This window comes from Anabrus simplex, chromosome 1 (assembly GCF_040414725.1).
Source record: "Anabrus simplex isolate iqAnaSimp1 chromosome 1, ASM4041472v1, whole genome shotgun sequence".
In the NCBI taxonomy this organism is placed as follows: Eukaryota; Metazoa; Arthropoda; class Insecta; order Orthoptera; family Tettigoniidae; genus Anabrus; species Anabrus simplex.
Genome location: NC_090265.1, coordinates 872,828,459 through 872,843,538, shown reverse-complemented (window position 1 = coordinate 872,843,538; position 15,080 = coordinate 872,828,459). Strand labels below are relative to the sequence as shown.

At 43.7% G+C, this 15,080-nt stretch overlaps 1 protein-coding gene across 1 annotated transcript in view; it reads left to right on the top strand.

Moving 5' to 3' along the window:
- The first annotated feature begins 3,481 nt into the window (after positions 1 to 3,481).
- LOC136857327 (uncharacterized) overlaps positions 3,482 to 15,080 on the top strand; it is a 109,865-nt gene continuing 98,266 nt past the window's right edge. The window contains exon 1 of the mRNA XM_068225033.1: positions 3,482 to 3,605. Within this exon, the coding sequence (XP_068081134.1) occupies positions 3,482 to 3,605 (124 nt within the window). The remainder of the gene's footprint in view (positions 3,606 to 15,080) is intronic.

Genomic DNA, 15,080 nt, shown 5'->3' with positions numbered 1-15,080 from the left:
ATTGAAAGGAGAAAATTTTGATGTGAGTGTTTTTGAAGGGAAAGATCTCCCTTGCTCCAAGTATGAACGTTAAATATCCGTTGGTGCGGAGAGCAGTTTCTCGATGTTTCACATTCTAACCGTCCAGGCTTCTCCAGCCATACTAATTTATTGTACGGTCTACGTGATATCACTCGATATCAAGATGATCCGTCATCGGAAGTTATTCATTAACACATGTTAATTTAACTTCAATCAGTTGTAAATAAGGCTTTTGGAATAATATTGTATATATTAGAACATCACTTATTATTTAAATTATAAGATAGGAATTCATTATGTACTGTAAATATGTTGAGTCTGAGTTTGTGTCATTTCATCTCATATTGTGTGCACGGAAAAGTTATTGAAGCGGAGAAGTTATGATGAGTCATTGGGTTTAACTCAAGATTACTGTACTATACAGCGACCCGCGTGCAAGGCTAGCAAGCTAGGAGACTACATCATCGACACGGCTACTGGTTACGGGTGAAGAATGAAGAGAGGGAAGATATATGAGATCTACGAATCAGATGCTTCGTTGTATAGAGACAGGGTATGGAGCTGTTACCAAGAGTGGGGAGAGTTCCTGTATATTATCTTGCGCGGAGCAATCCTCAAGACACAACTACTTGATTATTTTTGGAACAGTGAGTGGTCGCTTCGAGACATAATTATTTTCGGGACAGTGTGTTGTCGCTTCAAGACACAGTACGTATCTGCTGTGATGTTGTCGGATCAGGGTGAGACGAAAGAAGCACAACACTGAATTTTCTCCTCATACGATCAACGGTGATCAATTTTTACAAGTATAGGGCCAATGTCTAATTTAAAGACTAGGCAATTAGGGAGTGCTAGTCCAGATACCCCACACCATATCGCAGAAGGAAGGACGGATGTCCATGGAGCCAGTCTGCAACGAGAAAAGGGGAACGAGTAACCACGGAATACAGATGACCTCAACGGAAGCTACAAATTGGTGAGCCACAATTAGACAATGCAAGCAACAGTAAATTACAGTAACGTTAAATTCTTAATTCCCTCCAAGCTAAAAGGTACTTTTCCGACTCATCTCATTTTTATTTTTTATTTTTGTTTAATAAATTCATTTGACCAAATATTGCGTTAATTTTCTGTCTCAAAGCGATACTTAATGGTTAATTATTTAAAATCCTACTCCGGTGATTTAAGTATAAGTCTCTGTGCTAGTAAATATAAACTTTGCTGTACAGTTTTGTTTAAAACTGTAAAGCTGGCGCCCAAACATAACATAGAGAAATAGGAAACCATGGAGTGATAATTGATTCTATTTGCGTGGCAATTTGCGGGCAAGCCACATATAGTTTATATTTATATTCATGTGACCCCAGCTATTAACTTTCGTCTTCTCTAGTGTGAAGCTTAGGAGAGCGAACAGTTACAACACTGTGCTGTCTGAAAACCGACGATCCTTTGGAGCTAAGAACCTGGAGATGAATAGTGTGATATACTGCGAAGCCAACTGAGGTAAGGTTTCCGAATTCCAATTTCTGTAACCCTAGTGTGATAAAGCCAAGTATGATTTCAGTTATACTAATTTCAGTTTATTTTTTCAGGATGTCCATTACGGACTCACTGGATTCATTCTAAAAGCAAAGCAAAGTCACCTCCGTACAGGCCATGAAGGCCCTTGGAGGACTGGAAGGTAAAGGCTTCCACCATTGTTAACCTCGGCATGTGATGGAGTAGAGTGGTTAGCTCTACGCTTGGCCGCCTTTGCTCCCAGGAATTAACCTGGTACTCATTTTTGGTGTAGGTTGAGTGAACCTCAGGGCCATATGACTGGATTCATTCTATGTATGTATGTATGTATGTATGTATGTATGTATGTATGTATGTATGTATGTATGTATGTATGTATGTATGTATGTTGGGTATTCAGCCCGAAGGCTGGTTTGATCCTCTACAGCTCCACCAACAGCTGTCATAAATAGCCTAGGTGTCACTGAAGAGACATACTAGGGAAATGAGGAGTAGTTTCCTGTTGCTTTCCTCACTGAGCCAGAAGTTGCTATTACATATCAGTCTGCCAAGCCCACTGAAATGCATGCACCAACCGACCCTATGAGCGATATTTTCACACCATTCATAACAGGGACTGACTTCATAAGGAACGGAATTACTAGAATCGCTCATACCTCGGTCACTTTCATATTGTCAAAGCCAAGGAAGAGACTTGAGACAGGTCAATGAAAGTATCAAATTTATTCTAGCCCATACCAGAAGACATAGTGCACTGTAAACACTACATCCCGCCAGCCAAGGCATGGATTCATTCTAGGTGGAAAAAATATTTGTCTCAATTCTACAAGTACTTTTCTTAACAAACACGGAATTCCTTTTTTTAATATGTTAATCTATTACACTGTCTGAAAGAAGAAGTGTTTCACTGATATATTTTTGTACTGTATGGTGCATACCACCAGAATTTTTACATTTTTAAACATTAAATATGTAATTGTCCGCCTCTGTGGTGTAGTGGTTAGTGTGATTAGCTGCCATCTTCGGAGGTCGGGGCTCGATTCCCGGCTCTGCCATGAAATTTGAAAAGTGGTACGAGGGCTGGAACGGGGTCCACTCAGCCTCGGGAGGTCAACTGAGTAGAGGGGGATTCGATTCCCTCCTCAGCCATCCTAGAAGTGGTTTTCCGTGGTTTCCCACTTCACCTCCAGGCAAATGCCGGAATGGTACCTAACTTAAGGCCACGGCCGCTTCCTTCCCTCTCCCTTATCTATCCCTTCCAAACATCCAGTCCCCCACAAGGCCCCTGTTCAGCATAGCAGGTGAGGCCGCCTGGGCGACGTACTGGTTCTCCCTCCTAGTTGTATCCCGGGCCCAAAGTCTCACGCTCCAGGACATTCTCCTTGAGGCAGTAGAGGTGGGATCCGTCACTGAGTCCGAGAGAAAAACCAACCCTGGAGGGTAAACAAATTAAGAAATAAATAAATATGTAATTAAAACTAAAATTATGAATGAATTTGGATAGCATTTTTACGCCTTTTTTGCCATTTTAGGTCTTTTATTGATATGTTTAGTGTGTTATAGGTCTTCATTTTTAGGCATTTTATAGGTCTTCAACTTCCGAGCCCTACTTATTACAAATAGTATTTCACTAGAATACTTCCTAGGCTGATGACCTAGATGTTAGGCCCCTTTAAACAAGAACCATCACCATCAGAATACTTCCTAAATATGTATAATGCAATCTCAACTGGATATACCGTATCAAAAAAGGTGTGTTCTGGCGACAGTACTGCTGACCTAGAGAAGTGTGATGCAATCGAAGTGGTAATACTAATATGTCCTAGAAGAAGCGATGAGGGAACGAGTTTCCTGCAACATTGATGACGAACGGGTCAACGCCACCTGGACTTGAGCAGCCGGTCGACCCGCTACAAGACTTGCTCCCAGTAGACTCTTTATCATGGACTTGGACACTCTCTACTGCTCGCTCCTCACATTGTTGTGCACGCCACAACTCGTCAGCAATTGGCCGCTACTGTGGGGCTCTGAGTCTGACCACAACACGGACAACAGGCAAGGGAAAGGTAAGAGGAGCATCATCTAAGTATCCTAATTCACGCTGTGTTATACATATTACTGTGTCGGCAAAAAATATATATCCGCTTCATTTAGTTTACTGGAAGTCTCTTTAAACCACATGAAAAAATATATCCCCTTCGTTTTGTTTATTGTATGTCTCCTTAAACCACATGTTTATACTCACTCGTGGCACTACCCATCCCTCCGTCTTAGAATAGACAGTTATGATTCCCTGAACAACATATCATTCTGCGCCCTTTTACCTGTGAATTGTGGTTGTCATTATAAAAATATAACCATATTTTCTGAAACACTTTACTCATAGAAAGCTTATCCTCTGAAACAATGGACAGGCGGGTGAATATTCTTTCGTTCCCGGCCTTTCTTTTACGTGTGACAGAGCGAGTTGGCTGTGTGCCTAGGGGCGCGCAGCTGCATCCGGGAGACCCCATTGTCGGCAGCGCTGAAGATGGTTTTCCGTGGTTTCCCATTTTTACACCCGGCAAATGCTGGCACTGTACTCTAATTAAGACCACGGCCGCTTCCTTCCCGCTCCTAGACCTTTCCTAACCCATCGTCACCATAAGACCTATCTGTGTCTGTGCGACGTAAAACAAATTATTTAAAAAAAAAGTGTTACGTATGGATGCCCTTCCTATATAGAGGGATGTGTTCACTATTAGGTATTTCTGTGGTGGTTGATAGTCGGATATGTTGTACTTAGATGAAGATTTGTATTAAGACGACCACAAACATCTAGTCCCCGAAAGGCAAAAATCCCCTGCCCGGTCGGAAATCGAATCCGGGACCCTTTGAACCGTAGGTCACTAGGCTGACCTTTCAGCCAAGGAGCCATACGAACAGGCGCGTGAAAATCTAGTTGTAGATACATCAAAGGTTTATCACGATAAAACGTTTTTAATTACAGGTATGGTGTTAAAATTGTGTATCTGCCTATGATGGTTTAACTTCCCATTTCAACCTTCCCTGGGCTTTTGGGGGTGAGATGTTTACCCGAAGCGGTAAACATACGCTCAGTCTTCCCTTCATCCAGAAGTACGTTGGTGCAGTTCTCCATCAAAAAGTTGGAAAAAATAGTAACTACACATACATATGCTCAGTCTTCCCTTCATCCAGAAGTACGTTGGTGCAGTTCTCCATCAAAAAGTTGGGAAATATAGTAACTACACATACTCCTCTGTACAGACGTACAGCACTCAGGTTTGCTCATCTTACAACAGAAATGAGTGCCAGGTTTTCTTGGGGACAAAAGTGACCAGACATAGAAATAACTTCCCTATCTTAATTAGTTTACGAATAGAGGAAGTCTTTATCTTTCACGGGCTTCCATGATTTTAATTCCTGTGTCTTCAGTTCCCGCATTACCCGGGTACCTGTTCCTTCAAAAACGAATTCTAGAATTACCCGGGTACTCGTTCGTTATGCTGTTGCAATCAAGAGTATGCAGTAATCATACTGAGAAAGATGAATAAAGAGCAGTTATTTCGAAATGTAAAATAGTAAAGTTAAAATCAAACACAAAATTATTGTCTATTTCAAGGTGATGTTATCTGAATGTTGTCAACTGTGAGAGTATTGTAATTTGATCTCTAAATGCCTATTGTGTCCTAGTATCAACATATTTAAACTACTGCCAGACTGAGTGGCTCAGACGGTTGAGGCGCTGGCCTTCTGACTTCAGCTTGGCAGGTTCGATCCTCGCTCAGTCCGGAGGTATTGAAAATGCTCAAATACGTCAGCTCCCTGTCAATAGATTTACTGGCACGTAAAATAACTTCTGGGTGGCAACATTCCGGCACCTCGGTGTCTCCGAAAACTGTCAGAAGTAGTTAGTGGGACGTAAAACCAATAACATATTATTATTATTATTATTATTATTATTATTATTATTATTATTATTATTATTGTCCGCCTCTGTGGTGTAGTGGTTAGTGTGATTAGCTGCCATCCCCAGAGGCCCCGGTTCGATTGCCGTCTCTGCCAAGAAATTTGAAAAGTGGTACGATGGCTTGAAAGGGGTCCACTCAGCCTCGGGAGGTCAACTGAGTAGAGTGGGTTCGATTCCCACCTCAGCCATCCTCGAAGTAGTTTTCTATGCTTTCATACTTCACCTCCAGGCAAATGCCTGAATAGTACCTAACTTAAGGCCATGGCCGCTTCCTTCCTCTTACTTGTCTATCCCTTCCAATCTCCCCCACCCCCACCCCCACCCCCACCCCCCCATCCCATAAGGACCCTGTTCAACATAGGAGGTGAGGCCGCTTGGGTGAGGTACTGGTCCTCTTTCCCAGTTCATCCCTCCGAGTCAAAGTCTCGCGCTCTAAGACACTGCCCTTGAGGCGGTAGAGGTGGTATCCCTCGCTGAGTTCGAGGGAAAAACAACCCTGGAGGGTAAGCAGATTAAGATTATTACTATTATTATTATTATTATTATTATTATTATTATTATTATTATTATTATTATTATTATTATTTAAACTATCCTTGGCTTGGCCTTACCTGCTCATCCTTATATTCACATTCTTCTTGAATGGACATTTTAAAATCGAGTTCACAAGGGTGAAGAAACAAGGTAAACAGAAATTAATTAAAGAATTATTTACGTTATGCATATAATTGACCAGTACGGTATAACCCTAGCTTTCGGTAGCGATCTGAAGGTATTACTCATTCTAGCATAGAACAGCGTAGTCGCAACGGTTTAAAAAACTACAGTCGCGGGTAGTCAACGAATGAGAATGCTGGATGTAAATATTGTTGTTGCTCCAATTCAGAAATTTGAGACATTGCTGTCTTCTATCTAGGCCTATGTATTTAGCGTGTGCTGTCAGATAAGGTGTGTGCCTTTTCATGTCTGCACTGCTGTATGTATCTGTAAATACTTGAGGCTAAGATAGGGAATGGAGTAGGGAGTAATTAGTTCTGTGGCTTAGCTGCTAGCTTCTCACCCGGAAGACACAGGTGTGAATCCCGGTCGATTCTGGGTCAAGAGTTTTCATCCCAAGAGTCACGTGGCGTCAGGTAGGGCACCCGACCTAAAGGTCAAAACCAACATGGATCTGGGTGGCTCCAGTGTCCGCAGAAATAACTGGGAAAAGCTGAAGAAAGTTCCTTCATTGGGAAAGGAGCTGCCGTGGTCTGTGTTTTAGGTACCATCCCAGCATTCGTTTGGTTAAGATAAGATAATACCAGTCTCCCATAATCTCGGAAACCATAGATCCGGGAGAGGTTATTGTTTATTGTAATTTTACATTTCGACCGGGCGAGTTGGCCGTGCGGTTAGGGGCGCGCAGCTGTGAGCTCGCATCCGGGAGATAGTGGGTTCGAATCCCACTGTCGGCAGCCCTGAAAGATGGTCTTCCGTGGTTTCCCATTTTCACGCCAGGCAAATGCTGAGGCTGTAACTTAATTAAGGCCACGGCTGCTTCCTTCCTATTCCCAGTTCTTTCCTGTCCCATCGTCGCCATAAGACCTATCTGTGTCGGTGCGACGTAAAGCAAATAGCAAAAAAAGAAATCTTATGTTTCGATACATGCAGTTTATAAATGTTAATATTCTATGGCATAATTGGAAAACATGCAAATATACTTCTCCGTATTACCCTAATAATGATGCATAATTTTGGAATTCCTCCCGCGTGCATCCACTCTCTGGTCATCGGACGAGTTGACCGTGTGGTTAGGGTTGCGCAGCTGTGAGCTTGCATCCGGGAGACAGTGGGTTCGAACCCCACTGTCGGCAGCCCTGAAGATGGTTTTCCGTGGTTTCCTATTTTGACACCAGGCAAATGCTGGGGCTGTACCTTAATTAAGGCCACGACCACTTCCTTCTCATTCCTAGACCTTTCCTATCCCATCGTCGTCATAAGACCTATCTGTGTCGGTGCGACGTAAAACAAATTGTTAAAAAATCTCTCTGGTCAATAACTTTACAATCGTATACAGCTGATTTTCGTTAGCGCTTTTTATCATATCCTCCTCATCTATAGGCCTAAATTTCTCTTGTTTAATAATTTATTTTCATCTCTATTTTGTCTGTATGCTTAAGAGTAAGGTGTCCGGAAAACACCATTAACATACATTTAACATTTGTGAATAATTTAGAATTTGAACAGGGAAAGAATGGCCAGTGTTGTAAGAAAGGAAACTTCTCGGACATGCTATAGAGGTCCATCAGATAATCCGGAAATGTAACCTCCTCAAAGAGGTCACCACGGTAGTCACCCTCAATCCCTCCATGCCATGTCCGACTCCTGAAATGAGTATTAGTACTGATTGTCGAAAGAAAAACAAAAACATGCAGACTAATTAGACTACACCGATAAATTAATTATAAGCTAACTGTAATCTACGTATCTAACTGCTCTAGACTTAACGGAGTTATATCGTCTAGATTACCTTAGGCACAATTCTGTTTCTAACTAGCACGTATCACTCCTTTTCCTTCCACCAATTTATTTCCCCACATTCCCCTAACAATGATCAATCATTTTGGAATTCTCCACACGTTCATCCACTCTCTGGTCTATCTACCTCATCTATAAATTTCTCTCTTATTTCCCTTGCAACTAAACAGTCTTTCATAAGGTGTGCCCTTACCACTTTTTCATAACATACGAATAGTAAACATTTATTTTCATCCCCATTTTGTCTGTGTGCTTAACCACCATATTATGACCCTCATTTCCCGTGTTGTTACATTATCTATATTAAGCCTCATTCACAATGCAAACGTAACGTAACGTAAACTTAAAATTAACGTTAACTCAGAAGTTTTTTTTTTTTTTTTTTTTTTTTGCTAGTTGTTTTACGTCGCACCGACACAGATAGGTCTTACGGCGACGATGGGACAGGGAATGGCTAGGACTGGGAAGGAAGCGGCCGTGGCCTTAATTAAGGAACAGCCCCAGCATTTGCCTGGTGTGAAAATGGGAAACCACGGAAAACCATTTTCAGGGCTGCCGACAGTGGGGTTCGAACCTACTATCTCCCGAATACTGGATACTGGCCGCACTTAAGCGACTGCAGCTATCGAGCTCGGTAACTCAGAAGTTAGCGGCCATCTTATCTAATGGAACCATTCATAATGCGCCGACGTAAACTTAACTGCGAGTCCGTAAAATTAAGGGATTGCAAACTCCAAGCTCTTGCGGTTAATTTTACGTTAACTTTAAGAACCAGCCAATCAGAGCAGAGGTAAACATTGTATTTTGTACACGATATAATGACTTCTTTCGACGAAACACTTGTATTTCTCTTTCAAAACAATCTTTGGAGAAAGAATTACAAAGACGCTGTACCGAAAAATTATAGGTGGAATTAAATATCCTGTAGCAATGAAATCTGACGGTAAATGGTGGGAGACAAGCTCGGAGCGCTGGCGAACGGACGAGAGACAATCCCTGTCGTAAATAAAACAGTGTCCCTGTATATTTCTTAACATTATACGGACTACTAGTTTACAAAAACGATATCATCCAAACAAATAGATCCAAACATCTCATCGGGGTATGATAGAAAAGGGGAAGTAAATCGTAAGAAAGGCAAACCGTTCAGGTTTCATCCACATGTCCAAAACGAACTGATGAGGGTCATTTCTTACAGTAGATTACCGAAATCGCACTGAGGTAACCTTCTGTGATTCAAGGGATGAACCCATTTTCTGCATCGTTGTTTAGATCGCCTTTTCCCAGGAGCAAAGCCATAGATGTTTGAAGTAATATGACCACGAACCTGCTACGCTGGCGTAGCAGGGGGAGAGGTGATACCAAACACAGTAGAGACAATACGCGACACTGAGCGAGATATCGAGGGACAGCTATTGGAGCTCACTCTAGCGGATAGACCTGAACAGTACTGATTCTCTCATAAGAGCACGTGTATTTTTGTGTGAAGTTTTGGTGTTATTTATGCGTTTTCAGTGAGTTGGCATAATTAAATAGTAGCGTGTGTCATTCCTCGATATCTCTTCTCAACATGAGGGGAAAGGTATGTGCTGTGTTTGGCTGCAGTAATTACGAAGTAGAGAAAAATGCGCGGTCGTTCTTCAGGTTCCCTCGTGACAAGAACATGTAAGTAATATTGTGTTTGCATATGTATTCTTCCAGTGACAGAGATTTTTATAGTACTTCATAATCTCCTGACCTGCTCGACCCATATTTTAACTGGCAGAAAATGTAATACGCATATTTTATTGTATAGTGCAGCAGTTAACCTTCAATACCGATGTGTGATCTGTGGGTTTTGAAATGTCACAGAAGTGATTTGGATAAGGTGTACAAGAAAGAAGGGACGTTACGCTTATATAAGAATTATAAGATCTGTTCAGATCATTTCCAGGCCAGCGACTTCAAAATTCCTCGACTATACAGCCAAGGGTATGTTACATTTTTACTCTAATTGTACGTAAATATTCCCCAAAGCATCACTATCGACAACATTTTCATACTTTTCTTTCTTTAATCCCTCTTCTCAGATTAAAGCCGAAAATATATAGATTTTCTTTCTGTTAGTAGGCTTCATGTTAAGAGGAAAATTGTCCAGCTTTTAAATGTTAATTCATTGCATCATGTGTGTAAGGAATGTGCCGATATTTTTATTGACAAATGTCTTAATGTGATCATACAATGTTTTTAAATGATAAAAAAGACAAATCCAACCGTAAAAGTTCAGGCAGGAATGCTAAAGCTAAAAAAGTAATGCATAAATGAAAGATCAAGCCATTTTACGGCAGCCCATTTCATATCTTGTTTATGTGTCTAATTTCAGTCTTTGAATAATAACCTTTTAAATAATTGTTTTTTCATTCATTTATCCAGAATTGCTTTAGCAACTTCGAAGTTAATATCTCAATACCACTTTCTTTCTAGACGTTATTTATTTATCCATTTCCGTATATACATTTCCAGTGATATTTCAATTTAGCGCGATTTGTTCAGGTCAAGTCACTAGGAGCGCCACCGTCGAATTGTCTCCCATTTTAGCAAGGCGAAATCCGTAAGTGTCGCGTATTGTCTCTACTGTATTTGGTGATACTCCCACGTGGCGCGTCCCAGGTGGCGGATAGGGGGGTCCTAACCGGCTTGCCGGCGGACTTGAGGGAAATAAAATACCTCTCGCGGACCAAACACACTACCTCGTGCGGGTGGGGGACGCACATGTAGAATACACCCGCGGTATCCCCTGCCTGTCGTGAGAGGTGACTAAAAGGGGCGACCAAGGGATGACGGAATTAGAACCATGAAACTACTTTTGATTAGTACCATCACGCGGGGAAAACCATGGGTCGCCTTTTCTTGCGAGTATTACCACTATGTTAGGTACACAATAGGTTTGTGCTTAGTAGCAGCAGCGAGAGGGTCACTGTGGGTTTCCAGTACCCGTGAGTCGTACCCATATGAGCAACACCACGGGTCTGGGCGTTGCCTGTGCTTAGTACCACTTTATGAGCGACACCGTGGGTCTGCGTTGCCTGTGATTAGTACTCACTATGTGAGGAGCACCACAGGAACACCGGCGCCCGTGATTAGTACACCTTTGTGAGTAACCCCATCGGTTTGCGTTGGCTATGAGTGGCGCCATTGTGTGAGAACACCATAGGTCTGCGTTACCTGTACGGCGTACAATACTTGTGAGTAGTACCATCATGTGTGGAACACCGTGAGTCTTCGCTACTTTTGATAAGTACTCCAACATGACAAATACCATGGTTCTACTCTATTCTACCCTACCCTATCGACATCAAGCATCCTCGATTCAGGATTGTGCTTTATGAGTGGTCCCTTGGTCAGTCATACATTAATTATGATCTTTTTTGAGTTGGATCCACTGTTTTTTGTTTGCTCGTTTTTTGTTGTTTTTTGTTTTTTTGGTTCATGTCCATCCATTCCTTCTTCACGACATTTTTATTTTATTTTGGTCAGTGGATGAATTTGATTTTTGTTATTTCATTTCGTACCATTAGGGGCCGATGACCTCGATGTTAGGCCCCTTTAAATAACAAGCATCATCATCATCAGATTCCATCGAGGTATTGAAATATAAAACTGCCAGATAGTCCAAAACCCGACTTCCGTGCTAAATAACATGACAGTGTTTTGATTGGCTGCTGTGTACTCTTTACGTTAATGTTACGTTCCTCCATTGTGAATACCACAAATTTTACGTTAATTTTACGGTTACGTTACGTCGTTAAGTTTACGGTTACGTTTGCATTGTGAATGGGGCCTTAGCCCTTATTCTTCCCCAGTACATTCCCCTAGTGAAGCAGCACGCCGGCCTCTCACCGCCGTGTTCCGTGGTTCAACTCCCAGTCCCTCCATGTGAAATTTGTGTTGGACAAAGCGGATGGTGGTGATTGTTGTTTTAAGAGGAAGTACAACTGGTCAACCATCCTCTATATAACACTAAATTAGAGAGAAAAAATGGAAGGGATCCGACATTTCGAAAAATGAAGGTATCGGCCAAAGAAAGACAAAAGCCACGAAGGGCGTGAAAAGAAAAGACTCCCTAGGCCTCGGAAACCTAATGCCGTCGGGATCGGAAAAGAACAAGAGTTGACCAAGGGAGGTCGGATAGGATAGATGAAAGTGAGGAGCCTGGCATAAATAAGTGGCAGTAATGCCAGGACTCAGCTCAGGGACCCGTGGTCGCCAACCCACACACCCAAGTTGAGAGCCCCTGGGGCCCCTTTTAGTCGCCTATTACGACAGGCAGGGGATACCGTGGGCGTTATTCTACCGCCCCCACCCACAGGGGATGGACAAACCGGAGGCGGGATAAGTTTTTCTCCGGCTTTCCCTGTCATCTTTCATTGCAGCAACACACTCCAATATCACTTCATTTCATCTGTCAGTCATTAATCCCCAGGGGATTGCAACAAGCTTCGGCAGCCGGCACAATTCCTATCCTCACCACTAGATAAGGGTTTCATTCTTCCATTCCTGACCCGGTCGAATGACTGGAAACAGTCTGTGGATTTTCTTTTTTTCTTTTTCTTTTTCTTTTTTTCCTACTGACCTCTTATTTTTAAACTGTGAAACTATATGTTGCTTTTCAATATCCTTAACTCTTAGAACGGTTGTTTTTTTTTTTCCACAAATTCTTCGCTGTCCTATGCAATCCCTTTCCCAGTAGTATCCCATTCCTACCGTTTCCAAAATGTTTCGTACCCCATCCACCCAGTACCTTCATTTGCTGTTCGTTGGCTATCTGTAACACTCCGCCACCTTATCCCAACTTCAGTCTCAGCCAATACTCGATTATCTTTTTAACAATATCTGTCTGTAGACTAACATCATTGCACATCATTCTCACTCCACAGTGTAGTAGCTTGTTGGGGTACGTAGTAGATTAATAGCGTAGTAAACAAATATGCAGAGAGAAGGTGATGGGCTCCAGAGGATAAAAAAGGGTTAGAATAGAGAGAACCAGAATATTAACAGAACAAATATATATTTAATGATCAACAAGAGATGTAAGTTTTCGTTAAGATTAGGACACCAACATAATAAAGCGAGCAATGAAAATAGAAGATAAGTAAGAATATGACACATTTACAATGTCACACAGATAGTAGAAGTACACTGACTGACAGAGCAAATGCAACACCAAGTAGGAGTGGTCAGAACTTTATGCCAATTGCAGGGTAGACTGACGTCACTGAGGTATGCTCATGATGTGAAATGCGCCGCTGTGCTGCGCACGTAGCGAACGATAAATGGGACACGGCGTTGGCGAATGGCCCACTTCGTACCGTGATTTCTCAGCCGACAGTCATTGTAAAACGTGTTATCGTGTGCCACAGGACACGTGTATAGCTAAGAATGCCAGGCCGCCGTCAACGGAGGCATTTCCAGCAGACAGACGACTTTACGAGGGGTATGGTGATCGGGCTGAGAAGGGCAGGTTGGTCGCTTCGTCAAATCGCAGCCGATACCCATAGGGATGTGTCCACGGTGCAGCGCCTGTGGCGAAGATGGTTGGCGCAGGGACATGTGGCACGTGCGAGGGGTCCAGGCGCAGCCCGAGTGACGTCAGCACGCGAGGATCGGCGCATCCGCCGCCAAGCGGTGGCAGTCCCGCACGCCACGTCAACCGCCATTCTTCAGCATGTGCAAGACACCCTGGCTGTTCCAATATCGACCAGAACAATTTCCCGTCGATTGGTTGAAGGAGGCCTGCACTCCCGGCGTCCGCTCAGAAGACTACCATTGACTCCACAGCATAGACGTGCACGCCTGGCATGGTGCCGGGCTAGAGCGACTTGGATGAGGGAATGGCGGAACGTCGTGTTCTCCGATGAGTCACGCTTCTGTTCTGTCAGTGATAGTCACCGCAGACGAGTGTGGCGTCGGCGTGGAGAAAGGTCAAATCCGGCAGTAACTGTGGAGCGCCCTACCGCTAGACAACGCGGCATCATGGTTTGGGGCGCTATTGCGTATGATTCCACGTCACCTCTAGTGCGTATTCAAGGCACGTTAAATGCCCACCGCTACGTGCAGCATGTGCTGCGGCCGGTGGCACTCCCGTACCTTCAGGGGCTGCCCAATGCTCTGTTTCAGCAGGATAATGCCCGCCCATACACTGCTCGCATCTCCCAACAGGCTCTACGAGGTGTACAGATGCTTCCGTGGCCAGCGTACTCTCCGGATCTCTCACCAATCGAACACGTGTGGGATCTCATTGGACGCCGTTTGCAAACTCTGCCCCAGCCTCGTACGGACGACCAACTGTGGCAAATGGTTGACAGAGAATGGAGAACCATCCCTCAGGACACCATCCGCACTCTTATTGACTCTGTACCTCGACGTGTTTCTGCGTGCATCGCCGCTCGCGGTGGTCCTACATCCTACTGAGTCGATGCCGTGCGCATTGTGTAACCTGCATATCGGTTTGAAATAAACATCAATTATTCGTCCGTGCCGTCTCTGTTTTTTCCCCAACGTTCATCCCTTTCGAGCCACTCCTTCTTGGTGTTGCATTTGCTCTGTCAGTCAGTGTACATCCAATAGATCAACAGCTGGGTAGTCCCATAATTCGTATCGAATCGTAATCTGTTTACCCCCCAGGGTCGGTTTTTCCCTCGGATTCTGCGAGGGATCCGATCTCTACTGCCTCAAGACTCTGGGTCAGGGGATACAACTGGGGAGGATGACCAGTACCTCGCCCAGGTGGCCTCACCTGCTATGCTGAACAGGTGCCTGGGTGGGGGATGGGAAGATTGGAAGGGATAGACAAGGAAGAGGGAAGGAAGCGGCCGTGGCCTTAAGTTAGGTACCATCCCGGCATTTGCCTGGAAGAGAAGTGGGAAACCACGGAAAACCACTTCCAGGATGGCTGACGTGGGAATCGAACCCACCTCTACTCAGTTGACCTCCCGAGGCTGAGTGGACCCCGTTCCAGCCCTCATACCACTTTTCAAATTTCATGGCAGAGCCGGGAATCGAACCCGCGCCTCCG